The 27,672-nt window shown below is 45.4% G+C and overlaps 1 protein-coding gene across 2 annotated transcripts; it reads left to right on the top strand.

Annotated features, from left to right (window-relative positions):
* The first annotated feature begins 566 nt into the window (after positions 1-566).
* SHISAL2A (shisa like 2A) lies at positions 567-23,942 on the top strand. Of its 2 annotated transcripts, XM_037907193.2 has the most exons (4): positions 567-806; positions 13,682-13,821; positions 19,863-19,939; positions 23,756-23,942. In XM_037907193.2, exons 1-3 carry the CDS (start codon positions 625-627, stop codon positions 19,889-19,891), a joined length of 351 nt encoding a protein of 116 aa, XP_037763121.1. In that variant the 5' UTR covers positions 567-624; the 3' UTR covers positions 19,892-19,939; positions 23,756-23,942. The 2 variants fall into 2 exon arrangements, with proteins under 2 accessions (XP_037763121.1, XP_043377272.1); XM_043521337.1 differs by lacking the exon at positions 19,863-19,939.
* Positions 23,943-27,672: the final 3,730 nt, after the last annotated feature.

The raw sequence follows: 27,672 nt of genomic DNA, 5'->3' as shown, positions 1-27,672 counted from the left end.
CCATTTAGGGATCTGGGGCAAAAATTGGGGATTGGTCCTGCTTTGAGCAGGGGGTTGGACTAGATGACCTCCTTAGGTCCCTTCCAACCCTGATATTCTATGAAATGTCTATCTCGGTTATAAACGATTGGTTTCGTCTGTATGGATAAAAACTGTCAGCATAACAAAAATCACAGCAGTGAAAGCTCCGTACCTTCTCCGTCTGGGCTGCAGAGGGCAGTGGGACGAGAGAAACAAGTTTTAGGAAAGTCTTTGGACTTAATCCTTCCCTGATGTAACCGAAGTGCAGGGGGGATCGGGCCCCTTCTACAGAATCCCAACCGCGGGACAGGGCAGAGCTTCCCGGAGCTGTCCTGGAGGGGGAGCCCGCGGGCTGGCCCGGGCGGGAGGCGGGTGGATACACTGGCCCGGGCGGGGTCCGAGACCCCGCCACACGCACCGGGGGGCCGCGCTCCGCTCTCCAGGGGACTCTGCGGAGCCGCCTCTAGAGGCGGAGGCGGGGGCCGCTTGCCCGGCAGCATCTGTCGCGGCTCCCCACTGCGCGGCGCGCTCCGGCACCCGCTCCAGCCAACTTTGCCGGTCCGGAGCCGGTGAGGGTTCCCGCCCCGCAGCGCCCGCCGCACCATGAGCTCCGACTGCACCAGCTACCTGAGCGCCGACGGGGCGCTGGTCAGCGGCTTCAGCTGCCCGCGGGCGGACGGCGAGGCGAGCGCCCTGTACTGCTGCGGCTTCCAGGACGTCAAGTACTGCTGCGATGACCCCCACAGCTTCTTCCCCTACGAGCACGGCTACATGTGGTGGCTGAGGTGAGAGCGGCTCCCTCAGCCGGCCACGAGGGCGCAGACCGACCCGCCCGGAGCGTTGGGTGACGGGGGGGCCGGGGGCGCAGACCGACCCGCCCGGAGCGTTGGGTGACGGGGGGGCCGGGGGCCGGGGGCGCAGACCGACCCGTCCCCGGGCGTTGGGTGACGGGGGGGCCGGGGGCCGGGGGCGCAGACCGACCCGCCCGGGGCGTTGGGTGACGGGGGGGCCGGGGGCGCAGACCGACCCGTCCCCGGGCGTTGGGTGACGGGGGGCCGGGGGCGCAGACCGACCCGTCCCCGGGCGTTGGGTGACGGGGGCGGGGGCCGGGGGCGCAGACCGACCCGTCCCCGGGCGTTGGGTGACGGGGGGGGGGGGCCGGGGGCGCAGACCGACCCGGCCCCGGGCGTTGGGTGAGGGGGGGGGGGGGCCGGGGGCGCAGACCGACCCGTCCCCGGGCGTTGGGTGACGGGGGGGGGGGGGCCGGGGGCGCAGACCGACCCGTCCCCGGGCGTTGGGTGACGGGGGGGGGGGCCGGGGGCGCAGACCGACCCGTCCCCGGGCGTTGGGCTGGGGGGGGGGGGCGGGGGCGCAGACCGACCCGTCCCCGGGCGTTGGGCTGGGGGGGGGGGACGGGGGCGCAGACCGACCCGTCCCGGGGCCTTGGGCGTTGGAGGGGGCCGGGGGCGCAGACTGACCGGTCCCGGGGCGTTGGATGAAGGGGGGATCCGCGCGGGGCATAGACCTACCCGTCGGGGGCGTGAACACACATGTATAATAGCCTGCCCCAGCACTATTAAAATTAGGGGAATTGCTGTCAGGTGGATTGGGGCCTGATCCAGTTAGCCCTGGACTCTTGAGCATGAAGTTCCCATTGATTTCCATGGAATTTTCCACATGTGGAAGCTCTGAGGATTCAGCCCTTGATGGGCATTCTAGGAATGGGAGATGTTTGGAAACTAACAAATTACATCTCAATAGACCCAGTTCTGCAGGGTTTTTGCATCCTCCATTCCAGAGGGACAAATGAGGAGCAGTTGAGGTCAACAGCATCTCTCAAGAGGAGCTCAGCATTGTGTGGGATCAGGCTCCAAATGTTTATACTGTTTCCATCTCAGACAGAACTAAAGGTGAAGTAAACTTTCAGTGAAAGGGAGTAGAAAGTGATACTACGGGGGGCACAATTCTTAAGGTGTTGCCAACCCTGTTTCAAATCAGACATATTAAAATCTGTACTACAGCCGATGGAAAAAAATTCAGTTGAAACTGTTTTGCAACTAACACTGATATTTTTGATTAATTTTTTTGTAAAAAGCATCTACTTTTTGTGGAAAACTGAGTTTTGTTTTTTGTTGTTCAGGTTTTTGATTTTGGAAGGACACTTAGTTTTCTGACAAACTGTCAACGTGAGGTACCCATCTCTAATCTTTACCCACTGCTGTAAATTGGCTCATAGGGGACCTTTGTCAATTTTGGCTATCCACTTTCAGTTGCCACTAGTAAGATCATAGCAGTTAGAAAAGATGTGTTAGGTTGAGTCCATATGTGCTTATGTGAGGCCCCATGTTCACTTTCATTTTGGAACATGCCTGAATCTCTCCCAGCACTGTCTCCTTTCCTCTTTGTTCAACAGTTGGAAATCTGTCTGCAGCTCCTTGAAGTGCAACTTGAACTGTTAAAGTGTTTGAAAATAATACTATGCAGCACACTGAAAAGGAAACTGGGATTGTGTAAACTGTTTTGTGCAAAGGAAGAAATTGTGGAGACACTAAAAATAGTATATTTTGTTATCTTGTGCAGTAAAAGATTAACATCCTTTTGTGCAGTAAAAAACCAGAGGGAAAAATTATCTGCTTGCACAACTGTATTGAAGTCAATGGAATTACACCAGCAGGGAATTTGATCCTGAAGTCAATAGAATTACAACAGTAGGGGATTTGACTGTGAAGTCAGTGGAATCACAACAGCAGGGAATTTGGCCATAAGTCTTGAGGATGTCCTTATTTGTTCCTCTGTAGTGCTAGGCACTCTGTCACAGCTACCAATTCCAGCTAAGAAGGTTTGGTCTGGACTCCATCATGATTGTTAGAAACTTTTCTCAATCTGCCACAGAATCAATATAAAACAAAATTAGTCTTTTCCTCCCCACTCTCCCAAGAATGAACATATCACCTTGAAGCACTTGTCAGAAGCTGGTGTACAAAGAGACTGAATCCATGAGAACAAAATATGTCAGCAAGTTCACTCCTCCTTAGGTGACATTTTTACTAGTGCTTACCTCCAGATTGTTAGGTGGTGGATACTCATGTTGAAAGATGAATCATTGCAACCAGAGGGACTAGTTCTAGAGCCAAGATGTATATGCAGTCACTTGGTAAAACTCTAGTGGGGGTCTGGGGAAGGAGGGAGAGTGCCACCAGTAATGTCATGATCCATTTTTCTGGGAAAACCACAGTTCATTCTGCAAAATGGATCAGATGTTCTAGGCTTTTACTATACTAAACATACAAGTAAAATTCATCAGAAAAATAATGTACAATTTTAATTGTTTAACAATGGGAATATTTAATTGACTCACTCTCTATGTTTGCAACCATGCCTCCTTGTGTTGTTTCTATTAGCCTTCAGGACTAAGCAGGTTAGCTTAGGTGGGAGACCTCTGACGATCACTGTCACCTAGGTCTTCAGAACATGATGTTTGTGATTGTGTCTTCTTCCACTTCAGTTCATTAGGAAGCTAGTGTCCCAACATAGTGCTGTGGTGATGTTTTTCCAGGTGAGATGTAATATTAAGGTTCTCCTTCCTAATACAGTCTCCACAGAGCCCCGTGTAGGAGTCACCTGGCCTAACCTAGCCACACCACATGGCTACAGAACCTATTTGAGCAATAGAAGGCAGTTAGGAACGGTGAGCAATTCACTTGAGCCCAATATTCTAAATACTGAGGGTCTAAATATCCCTTTCCCTCTAACGATCCATCAGCTCTTCTATCCAGCTGCAGTGGTCCTGGAACCAATGTTTCCATTTCCATGCCATGTGTACTATTTAGAGCTAGGTATAAATAGTTATTTTACAGCACTAGCCTTAGTGTAGATTAAACTGAATTGTAGGGTTTTATTTTGTTAGCTATTTTTAGACTGTTTTGGTTGCGGTAGGCCTTGCCCAAGATAAGAGACTTCTAAGAAACAGGGTTTGAGAGGTCTTCCCCTTATTCCCACAATGTTCTCCTTTGGGGAGTAAGGGAGGTGAGTGGGTTTTGGAATGGACATAAGCAACACATCTCAAAGATCAATTGTTACAAAAGGTAGGTAACCATTTTTCTTCTTCGAGTGATTGCTCATGTCAGTTCCAAATAGGTGGCTCCCAAGCAGTTACCCAGAGGACGGGTCAGAGTTCACTGAGTTGCAGACTAGCACAGCTCTGCCAAAAGCAGCAGCATCTCTAGCCTGCTGAGTGATGGCATAGTGCGATGTAAACATGTGAGTAGACTATCACGTCGCAGCCCTGCAGATGAAGCTTGCGCTCTCGTGGAGTGAGCTGTCAACGGTGGGGCTGGCAGCTTTGCTAGGTTGTAGCACGTGTGATACAAGCCGTGATCCATGAAGAGATCCTTTGAGATGACACCGGTAGCTCTCTCATCCATTCTGCAGTTGTAACAGAGCTGGGTCGACTTCCTAAATGGTTTCATCTGCTCAGTGTAAAACGTTAACGCGTGTCTGACATCCAGGGAACAGAGCATATGTTCTCAGTTAGTGGCATGTGGTTTAGGGAAGAACACTGGCAGAAAAATGTCCTGATACGCATGAAATTGCAAGACCACCTTTGGGAGGAAAGCTGGATGTGGCCGCAACTGCACCTTGTCCTTGTAAACCACAATATAAGAGGGCTCGGACGTCAGGGCCTTGAGCTCAGATACCCTCCTAGCTGAAGTTATAGCCACAAGGAATGCCACCTTGCAAGAGAGGTAGAGGAGAGAACATGTCACCAGGGTCTTGAAGAGAGTCTCGAGAGCACCAGATTGAGATCCCATGGGGGAATGGGCTGTCGTACTTGAGGATACAGTCTGTCTAGCCCCTTGAGGAACAACCAACCACAGGGTTAAGCAAATACTGAACGGCTGAGCCGGGATGGAAAGCCAAAATCACAGCCAGGTTCACTTTTATTGACAAGACTGCCAGCCCCTGCTGCTTTATATGAAATAAATAGTCCAAGATGAAAGGAATCAAGGACTGCAATGGAGGAGTGCCCTTCTGAATAAACCAAATTGAAAATCTCTTCCACTTAGCCAGATAAGTTGTGCCAGTAGAAGGTTTTCTGTTGCCAAACCTCCCTGACTGAGTCTGTTCATGTAAGTTCTAATGGGTTCAGCCATGGAGCTTCCATGCTCTGAGGTGGAGAGACTCCAGGTTAGGGTAGCCATCGTACGGGTGGCCGAATCTGCCGAGTCGAAGGTGGCCTGTAGCGAGGTCCTTGTGACCACCTTGCCTTCCTTCAGGACTGCACCAACTCAGAGTGGGAATCCACGGGAAGCAATCCCTGGAACATGGCCAAGTTATTCCAGGAGTTGTAGCAGTAATGGCGGAGGACTGCCTGCTGGTTCACTATGTGAAGCTGGAGACCCCCGGTGGAGTACATCTTCCGACCGAAGAGGTCCAGCTGGTTAGCTTCTTTGGATTTGGGGGTAGGCCCCGACTGTCTCTGCTGCTCCTTGTGGTTAGCTGTGGGTGGGGAAAGAGATGCTTGTACCCTTTGGACAACAGAAAGTATTTGCGTTCCACCGTCTTAGCCGGGGGGGGATAGAGGCGGGTGTGTGCCACAACACCTTAGTTGTGTTTTGGATAGTCTTGATGAGGGGAAACGCTACCCTCAGAGGTCCTTCAGGGAGAAGAATGTCCACCATCGGATTGGTCTCCTCAGAGACCTCCTCCGCCTGCATATTTAGGTTCTGGGCCACCCTCCTAAGTAGGTCCTGCTGCGCCCTGGAGTACATGGCAGAAAGCGTAGTAGAGGTACCCACCACTGCCTCATCTAGGGAGGATGAGGACAACTTGGGGGCACTGGGTGGTCTTGACCTCCGCCTTGCAGGGGTCCCCCTGTGTGGCGATCCCTTGAGTGGTGCAGAGGATAGCAGTAGTGCTCAGTGCCGCAGCAGTATTGGTACTGGTGCCCATGCTGAGCCCGCCTCGGTGCTGGCGCTGACCTGGGTGTCCGTGTCTTGCCCACGGGGAGACTCCCGAGTTACTGAGATGGCCGAAGGAGGGATCCGAACCGCCGAGGCCACTGACAGGGATTTGGAGCCTGGGCCCTGTTGGTGGTAGGCCCACGGTGTCCAGAAGGGCCACGGGGCCGGCCCCTGTCACTGTGGGGGCCAGGACATCAGAGGCACCGGCTGCCCTACGTCCTGCCTGGGGCAGTGCCGGGAGTGGTACCAGCTATGCCTGGACACATAGGAGTCCGTCTCCAACTCTGAAGAATAGTCCAATCCCGGTGACCAGGGTGGTGCAGACCGAGACGGTGCTGGGGAACATTGCCGTGGCGAGGGAGATCGGTGCCGCATTTTTTTAGGCTTGCCCCTGGATGGCATGGTACCTCTCTGTAGAGCCAGTGCTGGAGCGGGAGACTATGCAGTCATAGCAATCAAGTCCCTGGCTGCTGTAAATGTCTGCTGTGGACAGAAGGCCTATGTCCTCCTCCAGGTCCTTCTGTACCAGGGAGTCTACCAGGACCAGACTCTACAGACCTCCCTGTGAGGCTGGAGCGGTGCTAGTATAGACTGGGCTGAAGCTGGGTGTTCCAATGCAGGAAGCACCCCACTGGTGCCTGCTTGCTCCATTAATTTAGTGTGGGAGCACCCCCTGTCCACTCTCTTCTTTTTGTGCGGCACCGGTGAATGAGAGCGGTGCCTTGCACTGGCACCGGAGGCTGTCTTTGGCGCCGGAGAATGGTGGTGCCAAGATTCCTTAACTGAATCCTTTCTTGGTGCCGAAGCCTCCTGCATCGAGGGAGGTGCTCTGCGCACTGAAGTGCCGGGCGCAGGGTCAGGCACCAGCTGGGGACAAAGGGCCAACTCCATCAAGAGGAGCTTCAGTCGAAAGTCCTGCTCCTTTTTAGTTCTGGGTTTGAAGCCCCTGCAGATCTTGCACCTGTTGGATTGGCGTGCCTCTCCGAGGCACTTCAGACAGGAGCCGTGTGGATCTCCCTTCGGCATAGGTTTCAGGCAGGACCACACGGCTTGAAACCCTGAGACCGAGGCATGCCCCAGTCCCTGGGTGGGAGCAAAAGATAGTGGAGGGGGGGGAACCCCCAATTAAAACCTAACTACAACTTTTTAAAACTACTTACCAAAAAAAATGGATAACAGTCCACTAGGGAATCACTTGCTAAACACAAGAGAGAGAAAGCTGCTCCAGCGACTGTCACTGGTGGTAGGAAAGAACTGAAGAGGTGGCAGGTCAGCAGGGACCTATATACAGTGCTATGAGGGTGCCACTCCAGGGGGTTCCACAGCCGACCCAACAAGTACTGCCAGGGGAAAAACCTTCCGATGACTGTGCACGTGGCATGCACAAACCTACTTGAAATTATGTGAGCAATCACTCGAAAGAAGAAAGCATATCTCTTTCGGTGTTCTGGTCACAGGCTGTACAGAGGGCTATATAATTACTATGGAATTTCTGTGTTTTGTAGTGTGTCCTTAGAGCAGAGTTTAACTGCCCATGTCCATCATGTAAAACATCATGGAAAAAGATTTTAAAATGGATAAATGGAGTTATTAAAAATATCTCTAAGCAGATGTATTTGTGAACATTTATTAATTGGCTCTATCTCCAAGAAATTTTAATTACTTATGTGGAAATTGTGAGAGAGATCATTCCTTAAGTCACAAGTCAAATGGCAGCTCACAATCACTGGGACACTGGAAACTCTACAGCTTCCCAACACTATGATAATGGTTTATAGTACGTGCTATAGTTTATAGTATAGTTCTATCCCAAAAGAGTTAAAAATGTCTAGCCACTGAGAACAGTTTGACTTGTTTGTCTTTGTTCCAGAGCAGAATCTATATCACATTCATGATCAAGCACTTTTAAAACAACTAACTTTTAAACTAATCTCTCAAATGTTTCTTCTAGTTCTGGAGCACTTTTAAAACAGTTGGGATCATCATCATCCTTTAAATACTGTGTGGCTACTACAACTTAGAAATTATATAACATTTCAAGGGCCTGATTCTCTACTGCTTTAGCCCTGGTGCAGTCACAGTTGTGATGAGAGTGGGTGCAAATGCTACTGTTCTGATTTGGTAAAATTTTGTCCCACATGACACTCACTCTGCACTCATGTGAATGACTACACCAGGGCTAAAGCAGTGGAGAATCAGGCCTTACATCTTCAAAGCAATGCACAGTAATCAAATAATGAATCAAAATCCTTCTAGAAGGACCACCTCTAAAAGATGACTCTGCTTTGACTGTTCATTGCTGTTCTGCTTGAAAATATAATTCACAGAAATATTGTTTTCATGAGCTTTCTTTGCAACCATGTCTTTAGATGAACCTGGGGAGCGATTGAGACTAAGCTGAGTAGGTTAAATGCATGATGTATCCATATACTGTAGGTAGAAGGTAACTCAGTTCTAACTGTGTTTGCTCTATAATACATACCATTTTTAATATTCAAAGTTCTTAAAAAATGCTGCATAATGAATCCTCTCAATGCATTTGGGAGGGCGTGACTGGCCCACCAAGGGCATACAGGAAGTTGGTGTCAGAGCTAGGATTAGAACTCAGAAATTCCTGTCTCCAAGTTCTGTGCTCATTACACTGCTAGTCGTGCCTCTCTAATCAATAATAGTTACCCTTCCTAACATGTGCAGGACTTTTTTTTTTTCTGTGGGTCTGGTCCATGGTTAATTAAAGAGTCCTGAACATCCATCATGAGTGTTTGATGCTTTCTCTCACTGATTTTTTTTTCTTCCAGTTATTTTTCTTTGCATTTTTTACCCACTCCTCACCTGTTTCTTTCTATCATTTTGTTACAGTATCTCTGTTTCTGTGGAATTTTGCTTTTGTATTTTTCCAAAGCTCAGTTGCTTTCTCATGGCTTATTCATTATTGAACTCGTTTGCTGTCTTTTCAGTCCTCATTTTCCTTTATTGAGACCTTGTCCCTTTACCTATTTCTCATTCTCATTCTCATTCTTTTCCCACAGATGCTTTCACACTTTATTTATTTTGGCCTTTTATTTCCTCTTTCACATCAGAGCCTGGCTTTTATTACAAAGGATTCTTTGTATGAAGGTCTATGTAGCTGAACCAAGGCTTATGTATCTTTATGGATTTATTGGCTCCAAATCTGAACTGTGGCTGAGGAATGCTCTGTGTAGTTCAGGGGAGAAGTGCAAAGGTGTCTTTATTTAAGCCACCTTTGTGTGCCCTCAGTTCTGGATTGATCTACACCAGTCAGGTACCATTGCACAATTTAACATGGCCTTAGTCTGCTCTAAATTGTGACAACTCCCTGTGGTGTAACTGTTACAACTGCTAGCTATAGCTATGCTCCTTTTCCATAACCACTCCCCCTGCACTAGCCAGTGGGAGGGGGTTGGGATAAGAGCAACTAAACAGGTTAAATTTATCTTTACTGCAAGATTAACAAAAGCTAGACACTGATGTCTTAAAAAAGAGCCCATATTGACAAGAACATGCAGCCAGTTGCATTCCAGAGCCGCATTCAAAAAGAACATACATACAGTTTATTTCAAGGTAAAAAATATTTTACCATACCAATTCCACTGCTGCACAGCATATCACTAACATGTTGAGGGCAGAGAAATTCTAGGCAACCCAAATATCCTCCTTTGTGGACTGATCCTCTGATAACCATTTATGCCTGCTTTAAGGCAGCCTTTCATGAAGGGCTCCTTAACAGATACCGGTACTGTTATGCTTGTACTCTGGTCTCCCTTTAAACTTTTATTATGTGTGGCACCTAATCAAGAGAAAGTAAATGCAAATGACCAATTTCTTTCAAATCAGTGCCAATGAGCTAATGCATGGGTTACCCAGGAGGGGGAGCTGAGATAACAAAACAATTAACAATTTGCTTCTGTCCAGCATCTCAGATCCAGGAACTCCTCAGCAGAGTTTGTATTTTCGGCTCTCTTGGCTGGTGCCTCCACAGGAAGTAAATTAAAGAAATACCAAAGAAGAGAATATTATTTAAAAATTTTGCTTATGAAATATATAATTATTTATTAAAAGCTTGGAGGTAATTTACTTTGCATTTTTATGGTGATTTTTTTTCATGAATTACTTGTTTTTGGACATGACCTATCCATGACTTTTACTGTATAAATACCCCTGACTAAAACTTAGCTGCTCCTGGGGCCCGAGGACACCACTGCTGTGGGAGCCCTGTGGCCTATGGCTAGCACCTGCATTGGCTGCAGGGGCTGACTGCCCCCAGCCACCCCTGCTCCAAGGTCCCAGGGACTGCTGCTCGGGTGCTCTCTGGGGCCAGCCGCCCTGGGACCGCTGCTTGGGTGCTTCCCCCAGGCGAGCTGCCCAAGCAGTGGCCAGTGCTTGGGCACTCCCCGGGGCTGCCCCCGAGACCGCTGCTCAGGCGCTCACTGGGCCACCCAAGCAGTGATTGGTGCGGCTAGCCCTGGAGTTGCCTCTGGGACTGCTGCATGGGTGCTCCCTGGGGCCAGCCATCCGAGAAGTGGCTGGTGCGCCTGGCCCCGGGGCTGTCCCCAGGACCACTCCTTGGGCACTCCTCCGGGGCTGCCCCTAGGACCGCTACTCAAACGCTCCTCAGGGCCAGCCACCCTGGGACTGCCTGAGCAGCAGCCAGTGCGGCTGACCCCGGGCTACTCCAACTGTAGCTGGTGCGGCAGGATGTGGGGCGCCTGAGCAGCGCCTGGTGAAGCTGTCCACAGGGCGCCCAAGCAGCTGGCCCCTGGATCAGCCTCAGCAGCCATTGCAGCTATGAATGTCACAGAATCCATGACTTTCTGCGACCTCCATGACCAAATCTCAGCCTTAGGGCTTGTCTACACTTACATTTTATAGTGCTCTAACTTGCTGGCTCAGGGGATGTGAAAAATCACACCCCTGAGTGCAGCAAGTCTGAGCAGTTTAAAGCGCTAGTGTGGACAGGCTCAGAGCACTGGGAGAGCTCGTGGAGGTGGATTACCAGGAGCGCTGGGAGAGCTCTCTCTCACAGCGTTCATGCGTGACCCCGCTTGTACTTCAAAGCGCGCTTCTGCGCCAGCACTTTGAAGTTTCCAGTGTAGCCATGCCCTTAGTGATAAGTGGGGCTAGGACATGGCAGTCTTTCAGATGTAGAGCGCTTCCTTGGTGTCATGCTGTTCTATACCCTTTTACTTGTGATGAGAAATGCTCAATGCTCCTCCTGCTGCAGTAATCCTCCTTAACTTTTCCATTTTTACCCTGAATGGTGGTTTGCACATGCCATGTAATGGTAGCACAGATGTACTGTATAAAGAAATGCCTCTTGAGATGATTAAATGATGGGTGTCACGGAAAGTTGCAGCTGAAGAGGTAGTAGCTGGATGCATGAATAAGGAAGAGAGAATGTTAGTCTGTATAATCCTGATCTTTCCTGAACATGCATAGGCCTCCTTAATATTTGGATAGGAGACTGTGGACAACCTTTCTTTTTTGTGCTCCAGTCTCTAGGTTATTGTATTCAGGCCTTCAGCTTGTAGAGCTAGTATTAACTGAAAAGAATCAATACTGCTTTTCCTTCTTAAAAGCCTCCAGATTCAGTTTCATGTTGGATTGGACTCAGTCATAAGGATAATTGTTCATTTGATGGATGCTCATCTGGATCCCTTCCAGTACATTCCTTGTGCTTTGTCTATTCTGGTTATAAGTGCCTGAATTGAAATCTCAGAAATGAGATCAGAACCCACCTGGCGAGGTACAGGCAGGGGGCTTAGGGCAGGGAGTTGGGGGGCGGGGTGCAGAAGCGGTTTGGGCTCCGGCCTGGTGCCACTTACCTGCCCTGGCCCCATGCTGCGCTGCTCCAGAAAGCAGCTGGAGCCACGTCCCTGCGCGGCCCCCGGGGAGGGGGGACACAGGGCTCTGCGGGCTGCCATTGCCACGCCTCCAGGTACCTCCCCCGAAGCTCCCATTGGCCACGGTTCCCCGTTCCTGGCCAATGGGAGCTGCGGGGGGTGGTGTCTGGACGCAAGGGCAACGCACAGAGCCCTCTGCCCCTCCCACCCCCCCGGGTCCCAGGGACGTGGTGTTGGCCGCTTCTGAGAGTGGCGTGGGGCCTGTGGCACCACGGGGGGCATTCCCGCAGGACGGATCCAAAGTCCTGACGGGCCGGATCTGGCCCACAGGCCATAGTATGCCCACCCCTGAGATAGCCTCTGCTGCAGTAAATTAATATTATGATATAATGTATGTCTTGGTTCATTTCCCATCTCCTGAATATGTTCCTTTTTTTTAATGCCTTTATTACTATGTGCAAGTGAATTAATATTCAGTTTTACACTGCTCCTTTGCAGCAGTGGCTACTGACAAAGGGCTTAGAAGCAGCAAATTGGTCTGCCTTCAAAACTTGTTACTCTGAGTGCATGTCTTCACTAGCAACGTTAAAATTCTGCCGCGGCAGCGCTTTAAAGTGGCTGTGTAGTCGCAGCACCAGACCTCTCCCAGCGCTATAAAAAAACCACCTCCACCAGGGGAACAGCTCCCAGTGCTGGGAGGAGAGCTCCCAGTGCTGGTGCACTGTCTACACGGCTACTTTACAGTGCTGAAACTTGCAGGGCTCAGAGGAGTGTTTTTTCATACCCCTGAGCGAGAAAGTTGCAGCGCTGTCAATTGCCAGTGTAGACAAGCCGTAAGACAGAGGCATAACGGGGGTCATGGAGTTCCACTCTCCCTTGCAAAGCTACTAGTAAAAAAGAGTGGTGCTGTTTGAATCATTAAATAAACTCCATTAGCCCTTTTTACACACATTTCAGAACCAAAAGGAGAGAAGCCTGTGACAAATATGTATCCGCTACATCAAACATGTTCCTATTAGGTTTTAAAATAAGTGTATTTTCTTGAAGTACAAAAATTAACCTTCAATCTAAAATATTTAATACCCTTTATGTTCCTTCAGAGAAGAGAGCCAAGAATGAAATATTTGCATGGACTCCTAAGCAGTCTGTTAGCAGGTTGGGAGCCTTTTCTTTTATAGTGCAACATCGGAAGAAATGTTTTTTCCTTTGTCCTTTAAATTAAAGTTCCATGGTAGAAGTGCCAATAAAATCAGGGACGATTGAGATAAAAAATCAGGGACAATTGTGAAGACAAGTAATTCCCCAGTACTTGTTATTGATTTTTTGTTAGTGTGCCTTTGATGTTGTCTGATTTGATTTTTAAGAAGCCCTGGGTAATTTCTTCCAGCCATTTCACACACAGGAACTGATTGCTGCAGTAAATGATGAGCATTTCCCAGCAAAGAATATACATTTCTTTACATTTTTCTGATGACTTGTTTGGAGGCGGGCTCAGGACTAGAGAGAGAGTTATCTCACTGATACCAGTTTTACATGGGTGTTGCTTCAGTGGAGTTACTCCTGATTTACATCACTGTAAATGAGAGCAGAATCAGACCCAATAAATAGCAGGTAACATGATAAAAGCACTCAGCTACTGTAAAATGGCTTAGCTCCACTGAGGAACTTTACACCAGCTAAGGATCTGGCCCTAAATCTATACATACAGTAAAAATGTAAGATTGTTTCCCTGCCCTATTGAATACAGGTAACCTCCAGATCCCATGTTGGGCATTTGTTTGACAGACATCACAGATTAGTGTGTACACTTAATCACTTTGTTTTCTCTCTTCTCAGTGTTGGAGCACTTGTGGGTCTGTCAATAGCAGCGGTGGTCCTGCTTGCTTTTATCATCACAGTGTGTGTTTTCTGTTACTTGTTTATCAGTACGAAGCCACGCAACAAGCTGGATACAGGTTTAAGCTTGCAGACAGCAGGTAAGATCAGCTTTGTGTTGTTGACATCATCTGCAGCGATAAAGGTTTACTCCAGCAAGAATTTTAAAACCCCACTAGGCATCCATCTGGGCACCTAAATATTCTTAAAAATCTGTCCCTAAGTGTATGTGTACACTGCAGTAAAACACCCATAGTTGGCCTGTGTCAGCTGACTTGGGCTTGCGGGGCTCAGGCAGCAGGGTGTTGTAAAATCTCAAACCAATCCTGTTATAACTCCTTAATTAAAGACTATGCAGGATATGCTGAGAGTTTTGTTTTTAACTATCTCTCTGGGTATTTAAAATCCCCATCACAAAAGAACTTCTGTTATGCTGGATTCGCCTTCACCAATTCACTGATGGAGTAAATCTTTATCTCTTCAGGGTAAAGGCTCTTGCAGGGTTCCAGAGCTCATGCTGCAGCCCAAGCCTGAACAGCTATATTGCAGTCTTATAGCTCCAGCTGTTTTTTTTTTTTTTTTTATTGCAGTGTACACCTACCATTTGTGATCTGGCCAAGGTCACACAGGAAACCTCTGGTGGAACATCCTTTCTCTCAAGTAACCTGTCTTGTCTTCATAGTTAGGTAGAATCTTTGCAATAATTCCTCTGTGAGAGGGCTGTTTATCTCTGCTGTAAGGTGTGGCCAGGCCACTGCCTCAATTGGGAGCGTAGGTCAGCCCTCTGGCCAAAACCAAAATGGCTTCTCCTTTCTGGGGCCACAAACGCCCAAAACAAATTCCAATCTAGAACTTTACACTAAACACTCTCCTGCAGGAACTTTTAGTTTACTGGAGTAAAGGAAATTAAGTTACAGTCCATGTTATTTTTTTAAACTTTACACTGTCATTGTGTATATAAGTAATAACCCTTCAAAATTCAGGACGGGGGAATCAGTGGAATCTCTGTATGAGAGGGGTGAATGGATACTGTTGCAGCTGTGGAAGAAAACGGGAGTTTAAGCTGTGAGAGGTGGGCAAGGGAGGAGGGGCTCCAGGCAGACAGGGGAGCAGGAGAGGAATATGGTGGAGCATAGCTGCTGCATCATTTCATAGGAAGGTGCAGCATAGTCTCCCCTCCATGGCTAATTGGTGGGGAAAGGGATCAACAAATCTACCCTGTCCCTTTTGAAATTACTGGCATCCCTGTGGTCGATAGTGGTGAGCAATCCCTGAGCTCCAGGACTGCAGTTCTGGCTGCGTCTGCTCAGTGGTAAAAGAATAGTTAAAGGCTCCTTTTACTCTCCCTGCATATCACCCTGCACATGGCCCACCAGTCTGACAGCATTCTAACAGTTCAACTATATGTATTCACCATGTAATGTATGTTAGCTTGGACAGTTCTCTAGGTCAGGCTATCCCACTCCATTGCAAAGTGGTGATAATAAATTACATTTTATGATGGGCACTAACACTGTCCTTTAAATCTGAGCCTCTATTTAAGCTTCCTGTGATGTATTCAAACTCAGATTACAGGGATCTCTGGGATGGAATTTGGAGACAATTACAGACTTATAAATTACTAGTAAGGGCTTGAAAAGAATAATTTTTAATACAACAATTAGTTATTTGTTCTTACAAAATTAGGAGATTGGACTAAATAAGCAAGGTTTTATAATTTCATTTTACAAGGAAAAGCTTAGCCTGAAAAACAGCGCATTGACTTCTTTGTCTTCTATTATTAAAGATCCCTAATTGTTCAGATATGCCAATCATTTGTCTGTAGCTGGTCAGGAATTTTTTGAATTCTTTTTTTTTTTCCCCCTGGAATGTCAATTTGTGAAAATGGGAAAGGGTACTTTTTGAGGAATTTCTTGGTTTTAAAAATGTTCTGATATTTTTTAAATGAAAAATATTGTTTTTTCACTTTGAAACAACTTTTCATTTAGAAATGTAGGCTAATTGTCATTAAAAAATTTGAAAATGTCAAAATTAAATGTTTTGGTTGACCTGAACCAAAACGTATTTCTGATTGTCAGTTTGCAAAAAATTTCAAGGTTTGGAATTTTTAATTAATTAATTTATTTATTGGTCCTGATTAAAGACAGGAAATTTTTCCAAAATCTCAGAATTTTTCCAAGGACAAGAAAGCAGTTTCCTTCCCAGCTTCACCTGTCTCTCCTGTACTCTAAATGCTCCTCTGTATGGGCTCAGGCTACATGGAGGAAGAAGCTGCCTAGTTTGAATGCAGAGGGCCGTAGGTGCTGGAACTAGGGGTGCTGCGGATGCTGCCGCACCCCCTGGCTTGAAGTGGTTTCCATCATATACAGGGTTTACAGTTTGATTCTGTGGCTCTCAGCACCCCCACTATAAAAAATTTTCAACACTCCTGCAGAGGGCACAAGAGCCAGACGTGGGAGAGGTGGGGACGAAGGGAGAAGATTGGGACAAGGAATTTGCAAGGGAGGGAGAGGATTGGGACTGGAGGCTTGCAAGGGAAGGAAAGGGGAACTAGGACTGGGAGTTGGTCTCTGGGGGAGATTAGGAAATGGGGAGGAAAACATAGTAGGGAGACTCAGAACTAGTAAATTTGGGTGGGGGGAAAACCTGAGATTGGACAAGGGCCCAGAATGGGGGAGTCTGGGAAAGGCTGGGCAAGGAGAGTAGGACTAAGAATCAGTGGGGTAGGGAGAAGGAGATGATGTGGGAGGGGAGACATATTTGACAAGGGGCCAGGTGCAGGAGGGAGAATAAGGACTGGCTAGGCAAAGACTCTGGAGGAGCACTGAGAATGGATGAAGAGCCTGGGGAGGGAGTTTGGGCGAGGAAGTCAATGTGGGTGGGGTGAGAGCAATTGGTGACCACAGTGGTAGGGAACTGGACTGGCTAGGCAACGAATCTGAGAAAAAGGGAATTGTGTGGGGTGGGGATTGAAAAAGTCTGGGTAAAGAGACTGGAACTGGAGATAAGGGAAGACGAGATGGGAGAGTCTGGAGAAGTGAGACTATGACTTCCTGGGCAAGGAGACTGGGATGAGAAGCGTGAGGAGTGAAGACTGGGACTGGGTAGGCAAGGAGAATGGGACTGGGGTGAAGAGATGGGACATGACAGAAAAGGTCACAGTTGGTGGGAACAGTCATAAGAATCTGTGCCCACCAGAGCACAATCCCCTCCTGAGCAGGGACTGGAACCCAAGATTCCTGAATCTCACCATTTTTCTGTTGTCAGCAAATATTTGTGAAACTTGCTGGCAAAGTGTGTGTCTCATCCCCTCTAGTCCACAGAAGATGACAACCTACTACTGATATGAGTTACTCAATTAGCTTAAGTGGCAGAGGTCTGTGCAGTACATCTAAAGGTTCCAATCCTGCTGATGATCCATCTGGGTGTCACTAAGATGCCTCATGTTGAAATTTCTGTTTTTCAGTTTGTTTTTTGTAAAACCCTAGGAACCTACACACACACAACTACTTTACAAGAATATTATTATGACTACAAAGGCAAGCAATCAAAAATTAGGAAATGCCAGAGTTAGATTGGCTGTGCAATCAGTAAAATACCTAACTGCCGTTTGTGCCTTGAAAATCTCCCCTTTAATCTGTCTGCAAAATGACGGTCATATTTCCCTATGTTACAGAATGGTTGTGAGACTTCTATTGCAGAGTGCTTTGTGGTCATTGAGTGGAAGGTGCTATAGTAGTGAAAATTATTATTGTAATGTTATCCAGTGTTTTTCCAATCCATTTTAAATGTCAAACATAGGGGAGTTTCTGCTACAGGTATTTCCTTTAGGAAACTGTTTTGCTGTTTAAAAGATCTCATTATCAGCAAAGCTTTCATTGTAATCTAGGCTATAGTTTCCTTTGTTGAATTTCACCCCATGACTCCTAGTTATGCCACCCTAATAACTCTTCTTTATCCTCTCCATTTTCTGCTATATGCTGGAGGGTTTATGAGACAGAAACAACAGAGGAATAGAGAGACTTGGGTGTATTAGTCAATCTCAGGATGACTGTGAGCAACCAATGTGGTGAGGCTGTGGAGAAAAAAGGCAAATGCAATCTAAGGCCTTGTCTACCCTGCCACTTTACAGCGTTGCAACTTTCTCACTCAGGGGTGTGAAAAAACACCCCCCTGAGTGCTGTAAGTTTCAGTGCTGTAAAGTGGCAGAGTAGACAGTGGACCAGCGCTGGGAGCTACTCCCCTTGTGGAGGTGGTTTTTTTTATAGCCTTGGGAGAGCTCTCTCCCAGCGCTGGTGCTGCGACTACACAGCCACGTTAAAGCTCTGCCGTGGAAGCGCTTTAATGTTGCTAGTGAAGACATGCCCTAAGTATGTATCTGGTGAGGTATTTCCAGTAGAGATATGGAAGAATTAATTACATTACAAGACACTGGTAAGACCTCATTTGGAATACTGTGCACTATTCTGGTCATTCGTGTCAAAGAAAGTTTTACTCAGTCTGGAGCAAGTTCAGAGAAGGGCAATGAGGATGATCAGAGAAAGGAGGACCAATCTTACAAGAGAAGATTAAGAGTTTGGCTTGTTTAGCATAGCAAAATGAAGACTGAAAAGGAATATTATTTCTCTCTATTAATACATCAGGAGGATAAACACCAGGGAAGGAGAAGAGCTATTTAAGACAAAGGACAACGTTGGCACAAGAACAAATGAGTGTAAATTGGCCATGGATAAATTTAGGCTGGAAATTAGAAGGGGATTTCTATTTAGAAGAGTGAGACTCTGGAACCGCCTCCCAATAGGAGTAGTGGGAGCAAGAAACCTAACTGGTTTCAGGATGGAGTTTGAGAAATTAATGAATGGGATTATATGACAGGGGTGCCTGAGGTAGCAGGGGACTGGACTTGATGACCCAGGATGCCTCTTCCAGTCCTATGTTCCCATCCTGATGTTTATCTTTTTCTAACGTGTCCCTCAGTTATCACATCATAGGCTGTGTTTACACTGCAATGTTAGCCCAGTATTAGTAGAACTTGAGTTAGCAGACCCTGGGTTTGTTAACCTAGGGTTTGAGCATCTATACTTATTTGTAACTTTAGGTTAGGAATTGTTGAACCCTGGGTCCCAAACTGAGGCTCCAGTGTCTACACTGCATTGTGCAGGCCCAAGTCCAATCACCCATACCCCAGACTTCCTTGCACCCTCCCAAAATGTGGCCTCTCTAACCCTTTGTTCATGGTGCAGTGTGGGAAAACTTGACTGTCCACCAAACTTGACTGTCTAGAGGACAAAGAAAGTCACCCCATGGCATTCTTTTGGCAGACTCACAGAGAATGAATCTAGTGGGGTTGTATCTACACTGCAAAGCAATATGGCTTGAAGCCTGGGTCCCACCTTGACTCAAAGGATCAGACCCTCACCCCTGTGGGGTGTTGGGACCCTGGGTCCAAGCCTGGGTTGGGATGATTTGTGTGTAAATAGAAGGGGGCTTAGGCTTGAGCCTGAGTTTGAACCGTGGGTTTACACTGCACTATAGACATACCCATAGAGATCAGAGACCAAAAAAAGGGCTCCGCTATCAGGTCATCTAGTCCAGAGGCTCTCAACCTTTCCAGACTTCTGGACCCCTTTCAGGAGTCTGATTTGTCTTGTGGACCCCCAAGTTTCACCTCACTTAAAAACTACTTGCTTACACCATCAGACATAAAAATACGAAAGTGTCACAGCACACTGTTACTGAAAAACTGCTTACTTCTCATTTTTGCCATATAATTATAAAATAAATCAATTGGAATATAAATATTGTACTTGCATTTCAGTGTATAGTATATAGAGCAGTATAAACAAGTCATTGTATGAAATGTTAGTTTCTACTGACTTCACTAGTGCTTTTTCTGTAGTCTTATAAAACTAGCTAATATCTAGATGAGTTGATGTACCCCCAGAAGACCTCTGCATACCCCCAGGGGTACACGTCTCCCTGGTTGAGAACCACAGATCTAATCCATGCCATCCCCTCAGCTAGTGAAAGATGGTTCCCAGTAGTGTGTTTTGTAATGCTTTGGGCAAGCTATACATAGTTATTTATTTAACTGAGAGAAGCATATTGCTGTTTGTTTTATTGAAATGTTTTTGTTTTTCAGGAAGTGAGACTAGAAGGTGTTCTTTGTGAAAAATAGAGAGGCACTGGACCGGATTCTGCCAGTGCTGCAATTCATAGGTACAGTGAGAATGTTATGCACCTTTCCCCACCCTTCATGCCCTCAGTTCTCTAAGCAATGTGATGGGCAGTCATTTTTCAAAATGCTATAAATTCCTAGGTTGATTTTTAGGATGTTGAAACATGCTAATGGCAGAGAGTGGATGACTTACACACTAATGACCCCTAATCAGTGGGTCTGCTTGATTCACCCAGAAATGCTCCTTCATAGTAATAGTCTGAGAGCGAGCGAGCATTCCCCTCAGACTGTAAAAAGAAAAGGAGTACTTGTGGCACCTTAGAGACTAACCAATTTATTTGAGCATAAGCTTTCGTGAGCTTATACCTCCCCCCACCCCACTCTCCTGCTGGCAATAGCTTATCTAAAGTGATCATTTTTTCATGCTTTGTGTGTATAAAAGATCTTCTACACTTTCCACAGTATGCATCCGATGAAGTGAGCTGTAGCTCACGAAAGCTTATGCTCAAATAAATTGGTTAGTCTCTAAGGTGCCACAAGTACTCCTTTTCTTTTTGTGAATACAGACTAACACGGCTGTTACTCTGAAAGCTCATACTGTAGTTACATTAGTGGCCAAGTGGCTCCATGGCTCACTTATGAGGCAGCAAGTGTGACCTCTTTTGGGAAAAGATTCTTTGGTGATGAACAGGTAAGAAGGCAGTATTATTCTGTTTTCTGAATATACAGTCTGTACTGTTGCTATGCCAAATCGCAAAGAGAAATGGAACGGAATCTCACAAAAACCCAGGTTTCTCATTCTGACTTCACTGCATGCTGGACTTGTTGTAAAAGGTCAAGTTGCCTGCCTCACAGACCAAGCTAGGAAGCATTCAAAATATAATGACTGTGCTTCAGCCTTGAGAAGGAATTTATAAATAATTTGCAGGCCATTAGGTGAAATGAAACAAAATACTACTTTTTACCTGGGGTGAAAGCTCGTGGCTAAGCATCTGTAGAGTGCGTGCAAGGCCATGGACCAACAATGTCTGTCAAAGGGAAGAGGGAACCTTTATGGCTCAGCAGCTGTTCTTGGAACAACAAGGCTATGTAATAAACACACATACAAGCAGTGAGAAATCCGTGCCTGATGTTACTTTGACATCCCATTTAGCAAACTGAACCAAATGGTATCTCTGTGCATTTCCCTTCATCAGCAGCATGAAAGAGGTTGACTTGCGTTGTTTTGCTACTTTTTTTTTTAGTGAAATATTTATTATGACAAAACTCATTTTGAAATACAGCATTGTACAAAGGAAAAAGATCATTGCTTCCTATTGTTGCAAATTAGATGGTTTATGGGAGAATAATGCCATGGTAAGATGGAAAAAGGCACCTGAAACTAGAAAGTCACCCATAAATAAAGAAGTCATTTGTTTTGTCTTATTCTTTCCATTACACTGTGGGTTCTAAGACTAAAAGTGCCTGCAGCCCATGTGGCTTTAAGATAGATCCTCAGGTAAAAGTTTACTTTGAGTTCAATGATTTATTCTGAGGCCATGAGACCTAGTGAACAGATTATGAGCTAGGACCCCATGAGTTTGAATCTGGCTCTCATATCAATGTGGCCTTGAGTAAGTCATGCTCTCTGCCTCAGTTTCACCATTTCTGACATAGGGATGATAACAAGAAAAGGAGGACTTGTGGCACCTAAGAGATTAACATTTATTTGAGCATAAGCTTTCGTGAGCTACAGCTCATTTCATCGGATGCTAACTCCCTACCTCCCAAGGGTGTTGTGAAGAGTAACATTTGTGCAGTGCTCTGAAATGTAGCATGTTAAGTGGTGGTGCTTATTGAGAGGGAGGGAAGAGAAGAATCATGTGGATAAGACAAGGGAAAAGGGAAAAGACACCTAATTAGGGAAGAGGGACTTCAGTGAGTTTGGCGTTCCAGTTCAATTTTGATAAAGACCCAAAGGTTCACAGATTAACTGAGCCTCTTGAGTCTACAAAACTGGGCTGGAAATACCATGAGAATTAGCTTTCGTATGAGTCGTCTTGTGGGATTTCTGTTTGGACTGGAAATAGAAAGAGCCTCTCAGTGTTTAAGCAATTTTGCTTCTAGCACTGTCAGGAATTAAGGAAAAAAAGGAGGTGTCTGTCATGAAAGTGAAAAATAATGTGGTGATGTGGGAAAGTTATCTGAACTTTTCTGAACCTCAGCAAATATTTGGTTGAAGTTTTGGGGGGAAAGTTGGAGTCCAGATTGGTTTCTCCCATCCCTGCTTTAAATATTTTCAATTTGTTTAGTTGCTGGATTAAAAAAATGTCATTTATTTTACAATAGGCCAGTATGTTTTGATGTCACCAGCTATTACCGGGAGCTAACCCAGAGTGGCAGGAATTATCTCGCCAAAGCCTATAAATCACCCCAGATCTGTCAAAAATTCCATCCAACGCTCCAAACCTTCACTTGCCGAAAAAAGCTACACAGAAGATGATGGATTTTGCTTAATGTGCATACAGTATTTCCTCCACCTAATCCACTGTTTCTAAAATAGTAGTAGAGCACACCCCTTCTCCCCAGTGAACTGATTCTGGTTCCAAGAACAAGCTTGGGAAAGGCGTCTCAACCCACTCACACTGGCAAGTGTTTAGATTACATTAGTGCAACATGTGGTCACATTCAAAATATAACTCAATTAGGTATACTGTAGACTGTGCACCTACTTTATTACTCCAAGAGGCCTGTGGGAAATATCCTCACCCCAGCTAAGTAAGATTAAAACTCCGCAATGTGACCAAAACTTTGCCTCTGGGGACTGAATTTTTCTCTTGATTTTTAGCCACGCCGTGCCATGCTGACCACTGTGGAGGAGCTAACCTTTAACATCCTGTGATGTTATCATACATACACTGCATAGGCATGGATTTCTTTGCATCTATTTGGCAAGCAGAGAATGGCTGAAATATTATATAAACTAGCAAAATATCAGCATCAGGTGCTGTGTTTATGTGTTGATGAAAAGTGCTGGGTAAACAGCTCTGCAGACCAAAATCCTCAGTGTACCCCGAGAACAGCTACAGCCTGAGAAGCAGTAGTGCAAGCTTCCTCACATCATCCCAAACTAGTCTCTGTCCTGGAAGGACCATCTCTGGGGGCAAGAAGGTATAGTAATTCATTCTTGGTGTCCATTCACTCCTTAGTCACTCTACCAGGGTTACCCACAAGGGGACCAATACAGATAGTGATTTTGTGACACGGACACACACATCCACTAGGAACTGGACTGAAACTAGCTGTGAACTTCTCATGTACCATTTCAGCCACTTCCAACCTGGCCCTCATTAGAATCTGTGACTCACAGATGAAGATCTTCATCTCCCATTATAAGTCCCCTGCACGCCCTCTTGTTTTTTCGCTAATGAGAAATTCTGGTGGGGAAGGGATTAGTGGTAGTGGATGGAATCTGTGTGGCATAAAGAATTTGCTGTGCCTTATATTTTATTTTAAAATAGCCAAGGAGTTTGTTATAATCCCATAACTTCTGAAGTGCCATTAGCAGTGTATGTTGCAGTCTCAGAGGGCGCTGAATATAAATGTTAACTGCATTGAAGACTGTGTAGTTTATCCTTGGTCATTTCAATCCAAGCATATTTCTAACCTTTATGCAGAGGGCCAGCACAAGACATGGCAACCATTTAGGTTCCACTTAAGCCCTGTTTTGAGTACTTATGTGGATTTAAGTGGTGCATCAGTCTTCTAGGGGCTGTCTGTGCAGAGGTGGATTTCACTCACAATGAGCAAGAACAAATTTTATAAACAAAATCCTGCTGTTCTCTGTGTATATCTAAACGATGGTTGCTGTTTTCCAGGCATGGAACCGTATCCTGCAGAAGGCACCAGCTGAAGCAGTGCATCTGCAGAGCCAAATGGATTCAGGAAATGCTTCTTTAGCCATAAACTGGACTGTGTTATACCAATAAAATAAAAACCAGCAGGATCTTATTAAAGGGGAAAAGGCAAAATGCCACATTTATTGTGAATACAGAAAGAATCATAGTAAGCAGTTAGTTATAGCTATAACATTCCATTCAATTTCATATTTATTCACACATTCATTCATACACACACACACACAGGTTCTGCAAGGTTGTTATCATAGATACCAGCCTTAGAGTTGCTCATACCAAGCCACTGGCCAGGTGGCCTGGACATGAGGAGGGAGCAGGGCCTTGTCAGATGCTCATCTGATGCTCCTGGAAGTTGGTTTGCAGAATCAGACCCCAAAGTTCTCACTTTCTAGAGTCCATTTTTATAGGAATTTCTTCCTATGCCAGTCTATGGGAATTGCTTCATCATGCTGTTGCTGAATCAATCAGCAGATGGCACATTCCTGATGGCTCTGTGCTGCCAGATGTTATCTTGTTTTTTGGTTCTCCCACTCTTGAGGCTGTTGGGTGGATTCCAGTCTGCCCTCCGGGGGTCCTCTGGTTATTTCCACTTAACGCCTTCTTCAGCCGATGGACACTGGATTCTTAGGTTGGCACCTCCCTGATCTTTCAGTTATTATCCACACCAAGCATCCATCCACATACATCCTCTATCTCTATTTTAATCACAATTGTTAACAAAGCGAGATGAATACAACGAAAGGGCGGGGAGTCTCTGGGTGCTGTTTCTGTTGTTACAGAGTATTGCTTTGAGTCTCTCTGTATGTGAGTAGTTGTTGTTACAAAGAATTGCTTTGAGAACAGACTCTGTCTTAGAATGTACTAACACAATTAGCAGCTTGCAAGTTTCACGCATAGAGGGAGAGAAACAGTACCAAAAACCAAGAGACCTCTTAATTAGTAATACCCTGGAATTTAAACTATGGGGAATCAAACTCATTTGTGATTTTAATACAGAACTTCTTTAATATGATCCAACAACTGTGATAACCAGTCCCCAGACTATGACAGACTTTCCAGAAGTGTTTTATGGCAACTATAACCACCATTAACATCCAGGGCCAACATGAAGCCGGTCCCGGTTATGTGTTTCTTACAACCATTAATGTACAGATGTTGTATTGAGAAGCAATGGTGTATTTTGATTTGCACACTTAACCAAATGATGCTAGACTTCTTGGTGTAAATTCTGCTCTGACTTCCCTCCATGCAACTCCAATGAGTTATCATAGGTGTAGATCAGAGAAGAATTTTGCCCATCATATTGGACAGCTACTTTCTTTCAAGCCTTTTCAGTATACCATCTCAGTGTTGTATTTGTTTGTTGCCTTTATATTGTCTTTACTCCTCTGATACATTCTTCTTTAGCTGAAGGTGATAGTTTGACTTGCAGATGTATCTGAATAGCATATCTTAATAAAAGTTTAGAGTTGTTGCAGGTCTTTAAAATTTCACATTTTTTGCTCACTTGTATTGCCTCGCAAGCTGCACATCTTATTTCCATGAGGGTCCCAGGGGAACAGCAACCATACACAGTGTTACACTAGCATACTTCTAAGTGCTGTAAAGATGCAGAACATATTTTCCTAAGTAGAAAACACCACTGACCAGTTACAATTCCAGTTTAACTTGACAAGTTTCTTTAAGATATGAGATGAAAAGATTTTCTAAACCTGACAGCATGTGTGAGTATTTTAATGGAACAGACTGATTTATATAATCCATTTAGGGCTGCAGTCCCAAAAGTTCATCTACCAGTCAGTTTTGCCTCCAGGCACTTAAAAACTGGGTCAAATAAAGATTTTTGGAACAGAAATATTTCTAGAAAATAGTATGGATCTTAAACTTCCTTCTTCTTATGCTTTTCGATGCACAAAGAACAATCCTGTGCTTTTGATTTAGCGGGGTGGTGAGAGATAAATAACTAAAGCAAAGCCTCAAGGAGAGAGCATTTCTTCTGCAACATGCTGCATAAACTTTCTCTCTCAAAATTACAGCTGCCTTTGCAGACACCTATGAATTTAAAGGCACAGTACACCACAGCTGCAGTTCATGTACGATAATTTCCAGCCTCCCAAATTCTCAAAGGAGCCTAAGGGAGTTAAGCATCCAACTCTCCCTGATTTTAGCCACCTAATTTGCTTAGGTTCCTGGGAGAATCATTATCGTGGTAGTCTGCAGGAGCAGTGCACATTTTATTTTAAATAACTGTCACAGGGTGGCTGGCCCTCAATGGGAATCAGGGCCCAAGCTATGACAGGCTTCATTAGGGAGATTGAGCCCATCAGTGTCAGTCAATGCCCTGAAAAACAATAATGGAGATGGTTCCGAAGTGGAATTTTAAAGAATTTCTTGCATCAGTTTACTTCTGTTTTATTTTCATGTTATTCCAACGTGGCCATTGAAAATAAACGTATAAACTAGTAGTCAGGTAAATTAAGCAAAATATGCTGTCTTCATGTTTTAGCTTTTAAGAAAGTTTGTCTAATAGAGTTATGGATATTATTTATAACAGCTATTGCTTTTTCAAAGATGGGCCTCATTTAGAACACCCTCCTCCCCCAACTCGGGGAAGTTCCAAGACTTTGTAGTTAAGGCCCATCTCTACAAGATTAATTTGAAAGGGAAGAATTAATCCAGTCTTCCTGAACTAAGCATAATGTGAAGGTTAAAACAAGCTGTGGAGGAAACTGAAGCTAAAGTTAAACAAGTGAACTCAACTCCACTTCGCAGGGCATGTGATTAATGAAGAGGGGTGAACTGTGGTGTAGTCAGCAGTTTCTTCCACGCTGGGAGACCTTGTATGGTGACACTATCCACCGTAGCCTGTGAGCTACAGAGCTAAGCATCAAACATGTGTCCAGCAGCCTTAATGTTCATTACTGCCAAGTCCTGTCTCTTCTCTGCTATGAAAGACACTACAGGATCAATCCTCTAACATGCATAGATAGTGATCAATTGTGCAACAAAGATTTACAAGCACTGACTGCATTCTAGTAGGCGAATCAGTAAACTTAAAAGAGTGAGGTGAAGTTAGTAAATTGTATAGTCAGTTGCTTGACCACACTTTGGTTCATTATGAAATATACTTGAGACCAAATAATCAATATCCGTCAATTTTATTGCTAAAAGTCAACAGTAGTATAGTAAAGGAAAAAAGGTTCAGTATGATACCAGTGTCTGGCAAGCCATGTCTGGCAGTATTGTTAATTCACCTTATACAGTGTCTGTGCTTCCAAAGTTACACATTTCATGTAGGAGTACTTATAGGATAATTTTACAAAATACAAAAAACTCTACATGTCACTAAAATACAACCCACCAGTTTCTTTACTTGTTCTGTACGGTCCTTATCTTTGTTTTGGATACTAGCATTCCAGGTCCTGGTCCATCAATGTGTCAAGGTATCTCTCTATCTTATATCAGGGCAGAAAATTAATGTATTTTGCCTTTTTCAAGTTCTCTATTTTCTAATGCCAAAGCTGACTTCAGCTTTGCAAAGTGTTATGGCTACTTAGCATAAGTGAACAGGATTATAGGAAGACACAGGCCAAGTAACTGCTAGAAATATGTATGCACGATATAATGCTATTCATAGTGTATGCTTAATGCATATTAACATGTGGTATGAATAATACCTACTGATAATGGGATATATACATTAGCCAGTATATGCTGGTCAACAGAGATTAATGGGAGAGATGGCTTGATGGTCCCAAGGGAACGGGATGATGGCATGGAAGAAGTAGTGATCTGAAAGTCCGACTTGCATTTGAATTGTTCTGCTTGCTTATAATGTTGTGTGACTTGATAATATTGGTTACAAACAACAAAAGCAA

This window comes from Chelonia mydas, chromosome 8 (genome assembly GCF_015237465.2).
Source record: "Chelonia mydas isolate rCheMyd1 chromosome 8, rCheMyd1.pri.v2, whole genome shotgun sequence".
Classification (NCBI taxonomy): domain Eukaryota; kingdom Metazoa; phylum Chordata; order Testudines; family Cheloniidae; genus Chelonia; species Chelonia mydas.
Note: the sequence above shows the minus strand (reverse complement) of the source record. Positions and strands in the feature narration are given on the sequence as shown.